We start from the raw sequence: 18,035 nt of genomic DNA, 5'->3' as shown, positions 1-18,035 counted from the left end.
TAGATAGTTTGTAAGTTTTGAAGCTTTGAAACAAAGTAGAATAATAAAGACTGGTAACCTTTTAAACTCTGATGGAACAACAAATGATTAGGAGGAGTTAAAAGACATATGTGGACAAAGTAACTGGCTATTATGGCATGGAATGACTCAAAAGATTAGAGATTGGAAGAGGAAAGAAAGTCAAGAAACAGACTTAGATCAAATCTTCAAATGGAAAATAGAGAAAGTGAAAGGAATTATATAGTAAATTAGTAGAAAACCAATACAATTTGAAATGTACACTGATTGAGATATGGAAAGAGGAAGTAAATAGTAATCAGAAGGACATTGATTTGTGGATTAACTCAAATTAAAAAAACATAAGCATCAAAGATTAAGGAAATACAATGGAAAATATTTTTGCCATATAATTATCCTATATTATGTTGGCATAAATGTGGTGAAACAGGAACCTTTGTCCATATGTGTTGGGACTGTGACAGGAGCTCCTGATGGCGCAGTGGGTTAAACTGCTGAGCTGCTGAACTTGCTTACCAAATGGTCGCAGTTCGAATCTGGGGAGCAGGGTAACCTCCCGCTTTCAGCCCCAGCTTCTGTCAACCTAGCAGTTCGAAAACATGCAAATGTGAGTAAATCAATAGGTTTCGTTCCAGTGGGAAGATAACAGCACTCCATGCAGTCATGCTGGCCACTTGACCTTGGAGGTGTCTACGGACAATGGCGGCTTTTCGGCTTAGAAATGAAGATGAGCACCGAGCCCCAGAGTTAGACACAACTAGACTTAATGTCAGGGGAAAACCTTTACCTTTATCTACAAAAAGCACAACAAAATTATGTTGGCATAAATGTGGGGAAACAAGAACCTTTGTCCATATGTGGTGGGACTGTGACAAGGTACAAAAATGTTATATGAAATGCAATAAAGATTGGGCAGATATAAAAGATGTGATAGGAGTGGCACAAGCAATGGTTGCGCTGGGATGGAAAAAGTAACCAAAATGAGAAATTTAAAATGATATGAATATTTAGCAGACCATATGCTTCAGGATTATATTATTGATTGGAAAAATAAATATATAAATGGATATCCTATGAGGGACTGGGTCTCAGAATAGAAAGAACTGATAGCCAAAGTGAACGGGAAAAGAAAATACAAGGAACTAAATTTGACCATCTCCATGATCCCACAGATAGAATAAAAACCGAAACCGAATCACAACTGTTCCCATATGGAGGTGATTGGGAAGTGATGAATAGCACTTCTTTGTGTCACGGCAACATATTACCAACGTAATTTCCTTTTTAAAAAAAAAACCACAAGATTGGAATATGGAGAGGAAAGGTGGATTCTCAGTTTGAGAGATCCTTGGACAAAGTATCTGTGACTGAAACTTTCCCATGGCCAACAAGAATATTTTGGATTTAGACTACAGCAGGCAAGTGCTGAATTTGTGGCTATCAAATGGGAAGACCTATTCTGGATAGCTGTAATAAGCTAAAAAGAAAAAGAAATATTTATCACAACAAGAAACCATTTCAAGGGCAGCTTGGAACAAACTCTCAACTTAGCTACAGAAGCTCTTGGAGCAAAAATCCACAACAAAAGCATTTTATTGTAATTTGCCATGAGGTCAACTTCAGAAGAGATTGCTACAAAGCAACATTATCAATAAACCTATATACTCAGTGCTGAGTCTTCTTTGACTGAGTCTACTCATCTATAATGTAGTTTTCTTCTTTTCCTACTGATAACACTCAGCATTGTCATTCTTTACAATGAATCATGTCATCTCATGATATCTACAAAATACAACAGTTTCATTTTTGTCATCTCAGAGACTGTTCAGGCTTAATTTGAAGTATTTATTTGTAATTTTGCATCAGTTTAAAAATCTTGAGTAAACAAGAGTCCACTGCATCCAAAGAGAGTTGACAGTTGGACACCTTTTCATAGAATCATAGAGTAATAGAGTTGGAAAAAACCACATCGGCCATCTAGTCCAACCCCCGTCATGCAGGGAAAAAAAACAATCAAAGCACCTTTCACCCCCTTGAAGATGTTGTTAAAGAAACCAAATTGTGTCCTATTGTAACACCTCTAAGCTGCGTGAGCACTGGAAACCAACACGGAGGCCAATAAAGAATCTAATATCTTTATTAAGGCAATAAAGGAATCACAGAAAAATAAGCAGAATATAAAGTCCAGCAATAGTCCTTTTAGGAAAGGTCAAATTTAGTCCAGTAATATAAAGTTTAATGTCCAGTACTAGAGATCAAGTCTTTAAATCCAAACCGAAACACACTCAAACTTCCAGGCAGTTTGAGTGGGGAATAAAGCAAGGTCTTTCAAGAGAGTTCCAAGTTCAATGTCCAAGGCAGGGAAACAAGGCAAAGCAAGGAAGCAAGGCAAGGCAAAGTTGGTCGTGGTGGAACTGAAACGCAGTCCAGACTTGGCAGGGAGATGGGACACAACGCCCGGTCTACTCGAGAGTAGCACGCCATCAGGCTGCTGAGGTGCGCAGGAACAAGAGTCGATGTTAACCTTCCATCTGTCATGTTGACACCGCGACGGTTAGTCTGTGCCCAGAACTTTTATGGGACTTCAAAAACCTCCCCGAACCAGGTGTCTCTGAGTCCACATTTTCCCAAGGGAAACGGACTGAGGACAACAACTTGCCAGATGTAAACCTCCCTGAAACTTCCCCAAAGAACCGGTTTAATTATAATCCTCTCTCTCCGCTAATCTCACACTTCGTCTCCGAATCTCCTTCTCAGAGCGGTGTGTTTTGAGAAACGACTTCCTATCAAACACAACACTGTCTGGGGAGTCAGTCTCTGATTCAAGGGCTTCCGTAATTAGCTTTGGACCCAAACTGTCAACAGGGGACATCTGGAATGGAACGGAATCTTGCTGAGTAGGGAAAAACCCCATATCCTCTTCAGTTTGATCTATAATGGCTGTAGGGTCATGGTTCGAGGGTCTCTGAGACATCACACCTATCATTTGAAACCAGAAAAAGAGAGCTCACCATGTACTTGCTATGCTTATTGATGGTCATTTCGGCATTTTAAATGGCCATAGTGAGCTTGCATGGTTGAGATCCTACAGCAACCTAGCAGAGCTTCACACTCCATCCATGCAGTGATATCTCATCTCCATTCCCCAGTAACTTTGAAGTCCCAGAATGGACACTGATGCTGTGTGGAAGTGGTGAAAAGAGGACATGATTTTGGCAATGAGGATACAGAAAACATGGTTACCTTACCACTGGGAACTGGAATTGCCTCTCTCATCCATTCCCTCTCTACTTTCAGCCAAGAAACCAAAGTTTGGACAGTGTGTAAAGGGCTACGAAACAGCTAAAAGGCTATGAAACAGCCACCTGTGTGCATCCAAAAACAGACACAAAGAGCAGTGTCTTAAATGTATAGTGGCAACTTAAATGCCTTATGTTGACTTTACTCACTCTTTGGGGCCTATGGGAAACCTTTTACCCACTAAGCACTTCATCTGCTGCCAGGAAACAGATAGTTGTTACCTATTTTGATCAGTATTCAGGGGACGGGAGTAATTGTAACATTCCACTCTGGTGATCTCAATCCAGTTAAGTTATATTTTGCCCCTACCAGGCCAAGAATCCTAACCCTAGGGAAATTATACATCTTCCAGTCTATCATATGGAAAAAGTGTTGCCTATCCCTATCGAGGTGATGAAGGATCTGACCTTCTCTATCCCAGCAGGTTGAATGTCAATGCTGTGCTGGCTGTGATTGGCATGATTCCAGCTTTCCAATAGCTAATCTCTTTTTCAGGTCTTTGTGCATAGAGAGGGAAGGTTTTATATCTTTATTCTACACAACGGCATGTTTATTCATGCCAAATAAGTGACGGGTGTCACGCATCTTCCTCAGCAGTGCTTAAATGTATCCAACCTTTCATGTTACCTCGGGTCAGGCTGAGATTAGACACACCTTTGCCAGGAAACTCCAATTTTTTTTCCTTGTTGCTTTGCCTCTCCCCTGGGAGCAGGAAGAGTCACATAGCCCCCCTCAAGGGAGCTACTCCCATCTCATAGTCTTGTAGCACAAGGCAAAGGATTAAACAGCAGAGAGGAAAAATAGGCACATACAAAAAGCCAAAGAAACACTGTTGGTCTGTAAGATGCCACTCGACCCAAATCTCACTAACCAAGAAAACCCTCTGATTCAGGGTCACCATACGTTGGGAATGGATTGAAGGCACACAACCATCTCAAAAGAGTGCATCAAGAGAAATATAGTGTTGAGACTGAGAAAATCCCATTCATTAGGCTTTGATCAGACCTCACCTGGAATAATGTGTCCAGTTCTGGTCATGACAATTCAAGAAGGATATTGATAAGCTAGAAGAGAAGGTGACCAAAATGATCAAATCAAACCTTTGATATGTTTCATTTGGAGAAAAGAAGGCTGAGAAGGGACATGATATCTATGTTTAAGCATTTGAAAGGACTTCACATTGAGGAAGGGGCAAGCTTGCAGGAAAAAAAGAGTCCACCTAAATGTTAGAACTTCCTGGTAAGTGGTATATGGCAGTGGAATATGCTGCTTCCAAGCATGGTGGAGTCTCCTTCTCTCGAGGTTTTAAAGCAGAGGCTGGATGGTCATCTGTTGGCAGGCGGTTGGACTGGATGGTCTTTGTGGTCTCCTCCAACTCTATGATTCTATGATTCTATGACTGTATGATTTTATGACTTTATGATTCTATGAAAAAGCCCACAAAGAAGAAGAATTGAGCAGAAATAATTTTATACAATTTTCTTCCCATATTGAAATATCCCAAGTGTTGTGGTAAAATTATTCTGCATAGAAAATACACATAGTTTTCTTTTTTTGCAGAAAATCCATTTCTTGAATACAAAAATCCTGTTTTCTCCACAGAAAACACAATTACCTATGTAGAAAACTGTTTTCCTGCACAGAAAACATTTTGGCACCAAAAACAGTATCCATGCCCCATCTATGTGTTTTTCCATGAGGAACAATTCCTTTATAACACTTCGGGATGTTTGAACACAGGAAGAACACTACATAGGATTGTTCACTTTCTCCTCTGGTAGTGAGAAATCACTCTAATTATTCATTGTCACATTTCAGTTCAAGATTTATATCCTTAACCCTCAGTATATTTCAGTATGTTTAATGCCAGTGAAATTAGGATTTTCTACTCCACATTCTTCTGCTGTAGAATTTTGGACAGACTGCAGCCAGGAAATCAGAAGACATCTACTTCTTGGGAGGAGAGCAATGGCAAACCTCGATAAAATAGTGAAAAGCAGAGACATCACATTGTCAACAAAGGTCTGCATAGTTAAAGCAATGGTATTCCCCATAGTAACCTATGGTTGTGAGAGCTGGGCCATAAGGAAGGCTGAGCGAAGGAAGACAGATGCTTTTGAACTCTGGTGCTGGAGGAAAATCCTGAGAGTGCCTGGAACACAAGAAGATCTAACCAGTCCATCCTCCAGGAAATAATTCCCTCACTGGAGGGAAGGATATTAGAGTCAAAGATAAAGTATTTTGGCCACATCATGAGAAGACAGGAAAGCTTGGAAAAGATCATGATGCTATGGAAAATGGAAGGAAAAAAGAAGAGAGGCCGACCAAGGGCGAGATGGATGGATGGTATCCTTGAAGTGACTGGCTTGATCTTGAAGGAACTGGGGGCAGCAATGGCCAACAGGGAGCTCTGGCGTGGACTGGTCCATGAGGTCACGAAGAGTCGGAAATGACTGCATGAATGAAGAAGAAGACTCCACATTCTTCTGCTGTAGAACTTTGGCCAGACAATCACCTGTGTCCGAATATTTCTGAGCTTTGTAGAAGAAGAAAAAAATGGAAGGGAGATTGGAAAGAGAAAATATAAGTTCTTGCAAAACTGGGGGCTACAGCAAAGGGTTCCTAACTTTGTTTTATTTTCCTTTGCTATAACTATTAACAGGACTCCCAGGCCCAGCCACTGCTGTTTCCTAATTCACTTTTCAACATTTAAGCCTTTTTTAGGACCATTCTCAATGGAATTGTCTGGAATTTATGTCTGTGTCTTAATCATAAGATTTTGTAACATTAATATTGTGCCCTTTTGCACTGAACCATTACAGGGTAATAACTCTATATGCCTTTTATTTCCCAAGTGACAAATGGAATCCTGAGATTTTCAGTTTCAGGAGAGAGAGATTTAGCCAGATCGCCTATCAAGTCCCAGAACTCCATAGGTTACCATGGAAGTTAAAGAGGAATCACAGCTCTATAACTATGGTGTGTGAAAATGTCCACTAATGAGGTTATAAGCCCGTATGCTAAAACGAATGGCATAAGTTCTAGACAGTTCCACTCAGACTACCTCTTTGAATATGTCTAACACAAACATATCTTTATGGAATGTGGAAACACAGCTCGGTGTCAGTCCCATCCATGACACCATCCTCAGAAGAAGGAAGTTCTTTCAAAACTACCCCAATGATTTCTACTTTGCATGTTTTTCACCCATAACTTCATGTCAACAATTTTACAGCTTGCCATCAACACTTTGATTGGAAAACATATGCCTTTCTTGCACCATGAATCATTATAATACAATAAAGATTGTAGACTTTCGAAGTGTGACGATTCTTGTTTGCATTTTGGGCGTCAACAGGGCAACTTTACTTCATTTTTCCCATATAATTAGAGAGAGAATTTGAGCCTAGCTGAGTTGTTTGCTGTGGTGAAAACAAGTCTCGACTTCGGGGAAAGTTTCATCAGTCCCTAGAAGTTTCCGCAAGGTCCTTCAAATATTTATGGGGAAAAAGCACACAATCATTGCTGTGCACAATCTGCACTCTTCCTCCCAGCCACCCCTCAACTTCTCTTTTTAACCCACATCGAGAAACTTCCTCCTTCCTGTATCATGTGCTCCTCAGCAGTTAAGCCCAGCTAACTAAGAGATGTTCTGAAACAGAAGAGTTAGTTGGTGGAGACCCAAGAGAGCTCTTCACCCAGACTGTGGAGGTGGAGACCCTCTTCCTCATGCTTGCCTGGGAAGCTGAACCATGACAGACAGATTGCTTTGGGGCTCTTGAACACTATTGTTGGGAAATCTTGTATGTTACCTAAAGCTTTCTCTGATACCACTTCTCTAATTCCACATTTTAATATCTCCCATCTAAAAGAGCTGATGCCAACACATTGCATCTTGCAGTTGCCAACATTCTCCTCTGGGTGGGATTAACCAAAATGTGAAGATATGCTGCCACGACTCAACCCTTGCATGGAATTAATGATGTGGTAGGGGAACATTTTTTTTGCTGCAATAGTCAGATTATGAAACTCAAGATCCAAAAGTCTGTTCTTGACTGACTTGCAGGCTTCCAAATTTGTCAGCATTAAGAGTGGAACCCCCAGATGGTGTAGTGGACTAAGTGACTTGAAGGTTGGGTTGCTGACTTAAAAGCTGCCAGGTTCTAATCCCACCCGGGAGAGTGCGGATGAGCTCCCTCTATCAGCTCCAGCTCCACGCGGGGACATGAGAGAAGCCTCCCACAAGGATGGTAAAAACATCAAAACATCTGGGCGTCTCCTGGGCAACGTCCTTGCAGACGGCCAATTCTCTCACTCCAGAAGCAACTCAAGTTGCTCCTGACACGGAAAAAAAAAAAGCATTAAGAGTGCGTCTAAAGACAGGTCAATTGCTTCGCTCTTTCTGAGAATCAAAGAATACCATTCTGAAATAAAATGATCTGATAACAGAGAGGGGACATAGCTATCAGAGACTGTTTGAAAATAACAACAACAACTTTATTCTTATATGCTGCCACCATCTGCCTAAAGGGACTCGGGGCAGCTTGCATATGGAACAGAATATCCACAAATCATAAAAGCAAAACAATCAATTACAACAAAAGCACAAAAAATAAAACCTAGTAAAATACAACAATCCAGATAAAACACAATTAACTAAAGCATAAGAATATAAAACAGCAGCACTGAAACTCCATCACACAATGCTCGACAAAAACCAATAACCAAAAATACTAAAATGGTGTGAACAGGCTATAAAAAGGGCAGGGCGTGGGATAGTGCAAAACAGTGTACCATAGGGCCAGGGACTTGGATGAAGTACAGAGAACAGAGTAGTATCTGGCGAACTAGGGAAAATGTATCTGCAGACAGAATTGTATAGCTCTCATCCATGCCAAGGTTTCAAGAGTGGTTTGACTTGTCTCAGTGCATAAAGTGGCATAAGGCACACATCTAGGCAGCCCCATTGGTTTCCGGAGAAATTTGGAATGTAGTGTATTAGATGATTTATTGATTGCAGAAGTCCAAGTAGGGGAGCCACAGAGTAACAGAGAAACAATATATTTTTCAGTCACAAAACATATATGATTGATGCTCAAAGGAAAATAGAACAGGGAAGAAATAATATAACTGGAATAATGAACAGGGAGTACAGTATACTGCAGTCACCACTTTCCTTTCTCTGCTGCCACCTCATGGTTCTCCTCAATAGTATCATAAAACATCATTTCTCACTAGGAGCACATCTACACTGATGACTTAGGTCAGATGAGTCAAACGCCATATGGGATGATCTCCGGTAATGCTGGCAGGGTTACCTTAAAGGCTTAAATGGTCTTTAGCAAAGTTATGGGATTGTGAAAATTCTGTTCCAGAATTTGGAGTACCATCCCCCCCTCCCGGTTTTCATCCCATTTGAACAATTGGCCATATACTGTCTCTGGAAAGCTGACTCACATGGACAGAAAAGATGAAAAGCTCTGTGGGCAGCCACTAAAGTAAGTATCTGCTATTGTGATTTATATCGAACAGGTTTTGACCTATGAAATTATTTAATCATCTTTTGCTTATATTAATCTATGCATAGTTAAGGTAAAGGTTTTTCCCTGACGTTAAGTCCAGTCGTGACCGACTCTGGGGGTTGGTGCTCATCTCAATTTCTAGGCTGAAGAGCCGGCGTTGTCCATAGACACCTCCAAGGTCATGTGGCCGGCATGACTGCATGGAGTGCTGTTACCTTCCCGCCAGAGCGGTACCTATTGATCTACTCACATTTGCATGTTTTCGAACTGCTAGGTTGGCCGGAACTGGGGCTAACAGCGGGCGCTCACTCCGCTCCTGGGATTTGAACCTGGGACCTTTCGGTCTGCAAGTTCAGCAGCTCAGCGCTTTAACACACTGCGCCACCAGGGGCCCAATCTATGCATAGCCTCTGCAATTTATGCAAAGCTATCTTTATAATTTATGATGGCTGTGTGCCTCTCTGCAAAATGTACATGTGTTTCATTGCATGGGTGTATGTTGATTTATGCCATGTCTTCTTTTTATTACTAAATGCAGGGCATTTACTGTTCCTTTTGTGTCCTTCTTTGGTCTGTTGGCAGGGAGTCAGGGCTGAATAGCAAAGCAAAACATAAATTCAGGCAGTTCCTGGTGCACCAAAAATAGTTTTACTGACTACGGCCCCTTCCACACAGCTATATAAAATTAACAACCCCTGTGTCTATATTTCTGGACATAAGAATCAAAGGAATGTAAAGTGTTAGTGTGATGCAGCCACTGCATGGTTTCAAAAGTGTCCCACTCAACTATAGGTAGCAGGGCTGGAAAGAGGTCAATAATGGTCAGGAGTGTCTCCATTGTGCTGACAAATAAACTGGAGCAGGATAAAGGGAGTTGTAGATTTGGGTAGTGAAGGCAGTTTTCAGTTCACAATGGCTTATGATTTTGTTGCCAAGGAGGAAGAGAGTATGTGTGATACTTCCTGGATGTATCCATTCCAGTGTATTCCCACCTTGATTTCAACAACTGAGTGACATCTCCTTTCAGGAAACTTAAAATGCCCAAGTGGAGAAGGTCAAGGACGGGGTGTAGCTCACTGGTAGGAGCCATTCAGAATGATTTCTAACTTTGGGAATAGGCCAAGAGTTCAAATACATAGAGCAATTTCTCCTTGGCTGCATCCGGCTCAGACAGCATCTTCTTGTGGAATTTAGATGATGACATCTCCAGTGAAGTGTGAAAGCATACCTGGAATCACTTCTAGAATTGCAAGGCAAAACAGGTGGAATGTGGCAGAGACCCTTCTACACTGCCATATAATCTAGATGATCAAAGCAGATAATCCACATTATCTGCTTTGAACTGGATTATATGAGTCTTCACTACCATATAATCCAGTTCAAAACAAGTAATCTGGATTTTATATGGCAGTGGAGAAAGGGCTGGAGTTTTCAACTGCTGTGTGAAAGACATTGTGTCAATAAGTGTCTCTGAGAATATTGAAAAGAAAGGTTGCCCTTTCCATAATGGAGCCATAACATTCATGGTATTGTGACAAATATGAACAATTAATGACCTGAGAATCTGGAAATTGACAGGGTTATTTTTTGAACTGTGTGATACTCTGCCTTAAACTGCAAGAAGAGGCAGTAACAAATTATATAATAATAATAATAATAATAATAATAATAATAATAATAATAATAATAATAATAATTTCTCTACAAATCAGTCTAACTTGCTTGGGATGCTGAAGTTATATCCATAGCTTGAGATCCTACACTGTGATTATTGAGTGTAAATCTATATATATGGTACTACACATTAATTGTGAAATGCAACCCTTGTGGTGATGAATGGTTAGATTGTCCTGAGCTGGGTACATCATTGTTCACTGCCTCATTTTTGAGCTTTGAAATTCTTTCATGAAGTGACTGCATTGTTTCAAAGGATGATTTTGAGGCTTCATTGGAATGGAACAATACCTCAATAAGTAACTATATGTAATTATAATGTCGTATGTCAGGCTTTTTTTTTACCCAGTTTTGAAAAATGGAATTTGGAAATACAAGGCTCTATAAATGTATCAGGTAAATGAAATATTATAATTTTGACAGTTCTGTATTGCAAAGAAATAGATTTGCAGTGAATTGTAAAATGCAAGTGTTTGCTTATTGTGAAGGGAGGAGATCTAAAGATTGAAAAAGAAATGCCACAAAAGCAAACAATCTCCATTTTGTAACAATTTTATTCTACATGATTTTTTCCTAAAGAACCAAATATCCCACTTTAAAGAACAGTGAAAATTGCTTATTAAAAATGGCATGCCGGATGTTGAGATGCTTCTACAAATTTTGAGTGTGTCATTTCTTCATGGAGTGGAGGGTATTTTTTACTAGTTCTTGTCAGGTTTGGCAACTATTTTGGGAGCAGGAGTACACTGAGGACTCTTCACAATTTCCATGTACAATCCAGGAACTCCATAAATGCGTGGCTCATTGGTACAGGCATGCTTGGTCCCACAGCCACGTTTGGCATGATGGTAGATTTGTCCTTCTGCAAAAATGGAAGAGACAAAACGACAGCCCATTAGGAGAACCTGGGAAAGTGCATCTAAAGATGAATTCCTTCTCTTACATATAGAAGAGCTGCCATCTGAATCCTAGCTTTAATGGATACTAGGCCTGTCTCTGCCCTGCAGATTGGCTTGTGAACTAGTTCTAATGGATTATTTTCTAGCAGTTCACCACAAGATGATATTAAAGGATAGATCTTACCATGTTCAACAGACACATCATAGTAGATGCAATTGGTTTCCCATCCATTGCAGCTGATTATCTCTGTGGGTACACATCTGGGATCCTCTGAGAAACACCCAGGGCACTTCAGTCCATTTGGTATGACCCCTAGTTTTGGCACTGGGGAAGATGAGAATGCACACCAGAAGCATTAAGAACACATCAGTTCTAAAATCCTGAATGCAGGGTAACCATATGCTCCCCTTTCCTTGCTCCTCTTTTGAGCAAATGCAGAAGTTGGTGAATTACCCTGGGATAATGTCAGACCACTGTCATTTACCTAGAGTCGGATGTACACTATTATAATTTACAAACAGAATGCCTATTATATTGCAACTCACTCTTTCAGTCATTGCAAAAAGTAGAAATAACTACTGACCATGCAATGACAAAAATAATTTCCCCTCCCCAAATATGTACGTTCCTGAAGGATATATAATGAAGGGGTGCAAACAGTCATCCAGCTATTTTTCATATGGCCAGATGGTGAGCAATTGTATAAACCTCCAAAGGATAGCCCCACCATGTCCCTGTGGATGCCTGTCATTGTGCATCCAGCTATTAAAAAAAATATAACTGGTTGCTGGTCAACATCAGATAATGATAGTTAAGAAAATGTGGGTTGGGGGGGGGGGGAGTGTTGGATGGGATGCTGCTGTCACTACATCTTCCAGTGCAGTAACACAGCCAATATAACAGAAATTAAATCATTTTACAAGACTTCGAGAATCAAAATAAAACATGCAGTCTAGAAGACCTAAAACAGAAACATCACAGTTTTTGTTTTAGGTCTTCTAGAATGCATGTTTTATTAGGTCTTCTAGACTCATGAGACCCCAAATGCTTGAGTGGCAGCTGAAATCAGCCCAAAATCTGGACCAACCCAGGGACAATATTCCACTATCAGGGATTCATTAACACTTATAACAGTTATAGCTCTAGGATCCCACTATATCTGTCATGAATCTTATGGAATCTTATAGTCTAGTATGGTGAGATTTCTAAATGTCCCTCCTCAATTTTCCAATCCCAGGATTCCATGAATAAAGCCATGACAAATAAAATAAAATGAAATCATAGCATTACAATTTGATGGTGCTTATGAGTTGAGTAAGAGGTGATGGAGAAGCTTAAAATTGTTGGGCTTACATGTCACTTGTCCACTGTTGCAAAGATCCTTGCGGCAGCACATGGAAGCTTTCCGTCTGCGCTGTGAAGGGAAGGTGAAGCTCATGGGAGATGGAGGGCAATGCTTCAGTTTGGTGCAGCCCTTATATGTTGCCAACCATTTGTCATGTCCTGAGAGTTTATCATGCAGGAGGGAAAAACACACCATCATTCTCTGATTTCTGGATGAGATGGTTTGTCTAGATACATTTCAATCTGACTTCTAGCTATGGGTTAGAAACAGCTATGGTGGACAACCTGTACTGGGGAGTGTACAAAGGGAATATACATTTGTTGTTTCTACTGGCTCTCTCAGGGTGGATCTACACTGCCATGTAATCCAGTTTCTGAATCCAAATTGTCTGCTTTGAACTGGATTATATGAGTCTACACTACCATATAATACAGTCCAAAGCACATAATCTGGATTCGGAAACTGGATTCCATTTTGATATCATCAGTCATGTTGTCCTTCTCAACCACTTTCCTGAAATTAGATTTAGAGGGATAGGACTTTTGCAGTGGTTCCAGTTTTTCATCCCAACTGGAGTCAACTCATTGTTTCCATGGAACTACCATATAGGTTGACTCTGAATCCAAGTTCCTATGTTCCAATAGATTTACTTTACCTAGAACCAACGAATAGATTTCAGCCTGAGCGCAATACCATCAGGAAAGAAAGAAAAACAAAGGAAAACACTACTGTGATGCATTATATAACTCTCTGCTCTGAAAACAGCAAAGTCACCCACCAATGGTGGTCTCCACAGTGAGGGTAATGCAGGCATTTTCAGATGGTCGGCAGATGTGCGCTACACCAGTACATGATTCGGTGCTGCTACTGCAGTATTCACACTGCAAGCAAACTCCTGGAAGAAGAAAATGACACGAAAAGCCAGACAACCCAGGCTATCACTTATTACATACAGTGGTTTTTCTGTTGCAAGTTAAAGTCAATATATCAAAGTTTATTGCTCTCAGACTCTGGGAGATCAGGGTTCAAATCTCTGCTCAGCCATGAAAAACCATTAGGGAACCTTGGGCAGATCATACGCTTCCAGCCTCGGATGAAGCCCACCACTAACAAACCTTCACTAGGATAAGTTTAGAACCTGAAGGCAATAAAGTAATCATATTACTTTATTGTGGGGCCTGATTCGTGGGGAACAGAGGTCAGAGAAGTACCTGCATAGACTTACTTTCTATTGTCTCCACTGTATGAACATAAATCTGGATCCAACCTAGGATATATCTCAGTATTTGTTCCCGGGTGGGGGTTGGAGGGGTGGACAGAATAATCAACCAATGAGGGTATTGGATAACTTTCTTACCATACCTGTACATCATAGCATATGGTAAAGGAATTATTCTGCACAAAATTTGCACAAAATCTGTGCACAGAGCAAAGACTTTTCCATAATTTCAGTATTGTAAGCCTGACATACAACACTGTAATTACATTTTTCTGGTCATTTCACCATCACGGCAACTAAAAATGTCCCAAACCTATCTCTGAAGCCATGTAACATCTCCGACGGAAGGGTTTCCAAGATGTTGAATAATTTGTTAGTACCTGATGATGCATCCATCCCTTTCTCATTGCAATAGGCAATGATGACTCAATGTGTTCCACTATCAGAAGAAGGGAGGACACATATTCACTGACAAGACCATTCTCCAGCAACTTGTTAGGTAGGATGCATGGCTTTGAAGACAGTTTTTTGGAGTGACATATTTATGCAGCTTGTTTATTTTTCTGCAAAGAATAATTCACAACATTTCAGGATATTCAGAGTATATTGCAAAGGAATGTTCACTTTCAATGACCAAACTCCGTTGAGAAATTCTAAAGTGAGAAATCTATTGCTTTGCAAGTGTTTACGACAATGTGGTCCTAATAGAGTAATACTCTATGAACTTACCTGTGACAAGCAGGATGGAGAAAACATAGATGCTAAGAAACATCTGAACCTTCTTCTGAACACACACAAAAAGAAAGCAATGAATATTGGAGCTTTGGGTCCAGTTGCGCAAAGGATGATGAGTTTAGTGTAGATGGTTGGATTTATAGTTTCAGACCTAGAAAGGTGGGGCAAGAAAGAAGGATGGGGGTATGGAACAGTTCCTGGTCCACTTGTCTTCAGAGAGGATAAATCACAGAGTTCAATCGACACCTGTTCCAGGCTTAGTGACCATTACGACACGTTAAGACAAATGAATGGACCTACAGCTCCGTTTGGGACTGAGGCCAACATGCAGGTTTTGAACAAGACAGGCTTTGAGTAGATGAGTGGTTCAACTCTTTGCCATATTGAAAGAGACATTTATCTCAGAGTAAGTCCTGAATTCAGAGGAACTTACTAGGCCATATAAGTAATATGATAGTCCTTGGTAGACCATACTCTTGTTACATTCTGAATAGACTACTGCAATATGCTCTATGTAGGGTTGCCTTTGAAAACTGTTCAGAAGTTTCATGGGTGGCAGCCAGACTCCTTACCAGAGCAGCGTACAGGGAGCATACAGCCCCGCTGTTATGTCAGCTCCATTGGCTGTCAGTCTGCTACCGAGCACAATTCAAAGTGCTGGCTTTAGCCTATAAAGCCCTAAACAGTTCTGGCCCAGCTTACCTGTCTGAACATCTCTCTCTCTCTATGATCCACCTCAGAGGCTAAGATCGCCAGGGGAGGCCCTGCTCTCGGTTCCACCTCCTTCTCAGGTGAGGTTGGTGGGGATGAGAGACAGGGCCTTCTCAGTGGTGGCTCCTTATCTATGGAACAAAACTTTGGAACCAAACTTTGGGTCAGTAAATTTGAGCAGTGCAATAAGAGATTACAAAATAACACAATGGCGAATGGAACGGCCCTGGAGTATGATTTGTATTGCGTGATTTTAATTGACATTTTAATATTCATGTTTTTCATTGTTTTGGATTTTAATGCATTACTTATTTATTGATATGTGTGTGTGTGCGTGAGAGAGAGAGAGAGAGAGAGAGAGAGAGAGAGAGAGAGAGAGATCAAATTGCTGTCTTTGTAAGGTCATTCTGAGTCCCCTTTGGGGTGAGAAGGGCAGGGTACAAGTGTGATAACTAACTAAATAAATAAAATGCATAAGTTATTCCATCCTTAACAAGGAAGACGATATTAACATATCAAAACTCCATTTCAAAAATGATCAGCTACCACAAGTCAATAAGGAGAGGACAAAATCTTCCCCATTAATTTGGAAAATATTGACAGAAATCCTACATTGTGCTTGTACTGGGTAAATATACACTTAGCATGATGGGTTGCACTGCACCACCCTTCTACTGAATACAGAGATTGTATAACCAATTGTATATCAGCAAACATGCCTTCTTATTGTCCCATTGTGCAATGGCGAAGGCGCTGATGAATAGCACAGCCAGGTGCATAAGGAAACTTATGCATGTATCTGACACCAACAAGATTCTTACCTGAGTGTTATGTGAATATTGTTAGCTTGCCAAGAGGGACAATTGCTCCCAAGGACTGCTTTGTAGTGTGTGATTAGGGCAGGACTTTGGGGCAAACAGCCAAAACATCACACATGGGAATGGGCAGGAGAGGCTCCAATTGCATTTGCGTTGGCTTGTCATATTTTCAGGTAAGTAAAACATTCCTACCCAAACACACTTTCTCTCTCTTGCATGATAGCCTCTAAATCAGGCACGGGCAAACTTTGGCCCTCTGGGTGTTTTGGACTTCAATTCCCACAATTCCTAACAGCCGGTGAAGCTGACAATAATGGACTGTCCCAAAAAGTGGGCAAAATCTAGCCTTCTATGTTGTTCTTAGATTGCAACTCCCATTGAGCATAGCCCGCTGGAAGGGATAAAGGGCTTTCTTGGTGGTGGCTTCCTGGCTCTGGAATGCCTTTCCTAAAGACAGTAGACAGGCTCCCTCCCTAGCTTTCTTTAGGAAAGAATTAAAAACATGGACGTGGAAGCAGGCATTTGAAAATGGTTAATTTATAATCTATTGTGATGGTGGTTTTATAGCTGTACCAATACTAACTGGTTTGAACTGGTTTTACCTCTGGTGGACAATATGTTTTAAATGCAGCAAAAAAAAATAGTTAATGTTATTTTCTGCTGTGTTCTTGTTATGTTAGTCTGTTAGGTTTGAGATTGATATCTATTATTATTATTAATAATAATAATAATCATTATCATCATCATCATCATCTTTTATTTATATCCTGCTACCATCTCCCAAGGGGAGTCAGGGGGGCTCACAAAACACTCAAGGTGTAACATGCAAAGTACAACAAGTGCAAAAGAAAGCATAAATAATAAACAGTCAATATAACATCACAAATTCACAGTATCCCCTGGTTAAAACAATAAAATACAATTATTGCTGTAGGTAAATACAGCAGTATTGTGTTTTTATTTTTGCCTTGGTTTTTGTATTGTGTTTTAATTTCTGTAAGCCACCCCGAGTCCTATTTGGAGAGGGGGCAGGATATATTGTTGTTGTTGTCCTTGTTATTGGAGTATCCGTGCAATATCATCTGGATGGGAAGATGCTGTATGCTTGAGATCAGATGACCAGTTACAAATCAAGTGACTCTGTGAGAAATGTAGACTTGGAAATATTTTCTGACAGCCTGTGCCTGTTACTAATCCCTTCTGTTAAAAGCCTAGAACATTGCCATTTTTTTCTTGTGAGAATCAAGCTAGTTTCTTGGAGTCACTCTAGTTGATGCTATTGTTGTGTGTCTTCAAATTGTTTCCAACTTCAGGTGATCCAAAGGCAAACCTATGATAGGGTTTTCTCAGAAAGATTTGTTCACAGGAGGTTTGCCTATGCCTTCCTCTGAGTCCTGGAGGCTGAGAGAGTGTGACTCACTCAATAGATTAACATAACCAAGTATGGATTCAGACCTTGATCTCCAGAGTTGTACTCCAATTCTTAAACAACTGTACCATGCTGGCTATCTTGGAGTCCCTCTTACCTCTTTGCAATGCCAGATTTGGTGCTGAAAAAGTGATGTGCAATATGCACAAATTTGGGACAGTGCAATATCAAAATGATGGGTGTTTTTCTTCCCCACAGTAGCACATAGCTTAGAACATATTATCAGAAGGGAATTTTGGAAGATACAGTCCAAAAAGTAACTTTCCAATATTCTGAACAGCACATGTTGCTAGAATTCTGAAGATTGAGAGTTAACCAAAAAAGGGAACATTCAATGACTTAGAAAGACCTCAAATATATTAAA

The 18,035-nt window shown here is 40.4% G+C and overlaps 1 protein-coding gene across 1 annotated transcript; it reads right to left on the bottom strand.

Annotated features, from left to right (window-relative positions):
• Window positions 1-11,215: 11,215 nt before the first annotated feature.
• LOC100554172 (phospholipase A2 inhibitor and Ly6/PLAUR domain-containing protein) lies at window positions 11,216-14,750 on the bottom strand. Its single transcript, XM_008113868.2, has 5 exons — window positions 14,708-14,750; window positions 13,538-13,654; window positions 12,768-12,917; window positions 11,598-11,738; window positions 11,216-11,376 (listed from the first exon to the last, which is right to left on the bottom strand). Exons 1-5 carry the CDS (start codon window positions 14,748-14,750, stop codon window positions 11,216-11,218), a joined length of 612 nt encoding a protein of 203 aa, XP_008112075.2.
• Between the last annotated feature and the right edge of the window lie 3,285 nt (window positions 14,751-18,035).

The sequence above is a fragment of the Anolis carolinensis genome, unplaced genomic scaffold (assembly GCF_035594765.1).
Source record: "Anolis carolinensis isolate JA03-04 unplaced genomic scaffold, rAnoCar3.1.pri scaffold_10, whole genome shotgun sequence".
NCBI lineage: Eukaryota > Metazoa > Chordata > Lepidosauria > Squamata > Dactyloidae > Anolis > Anolis carolinensis.
The sequence above is the reverse complement of the archived record's forward strand: the minus strand, read 5'-3'. Positions and strand labels throughout refer to the sequence as shown.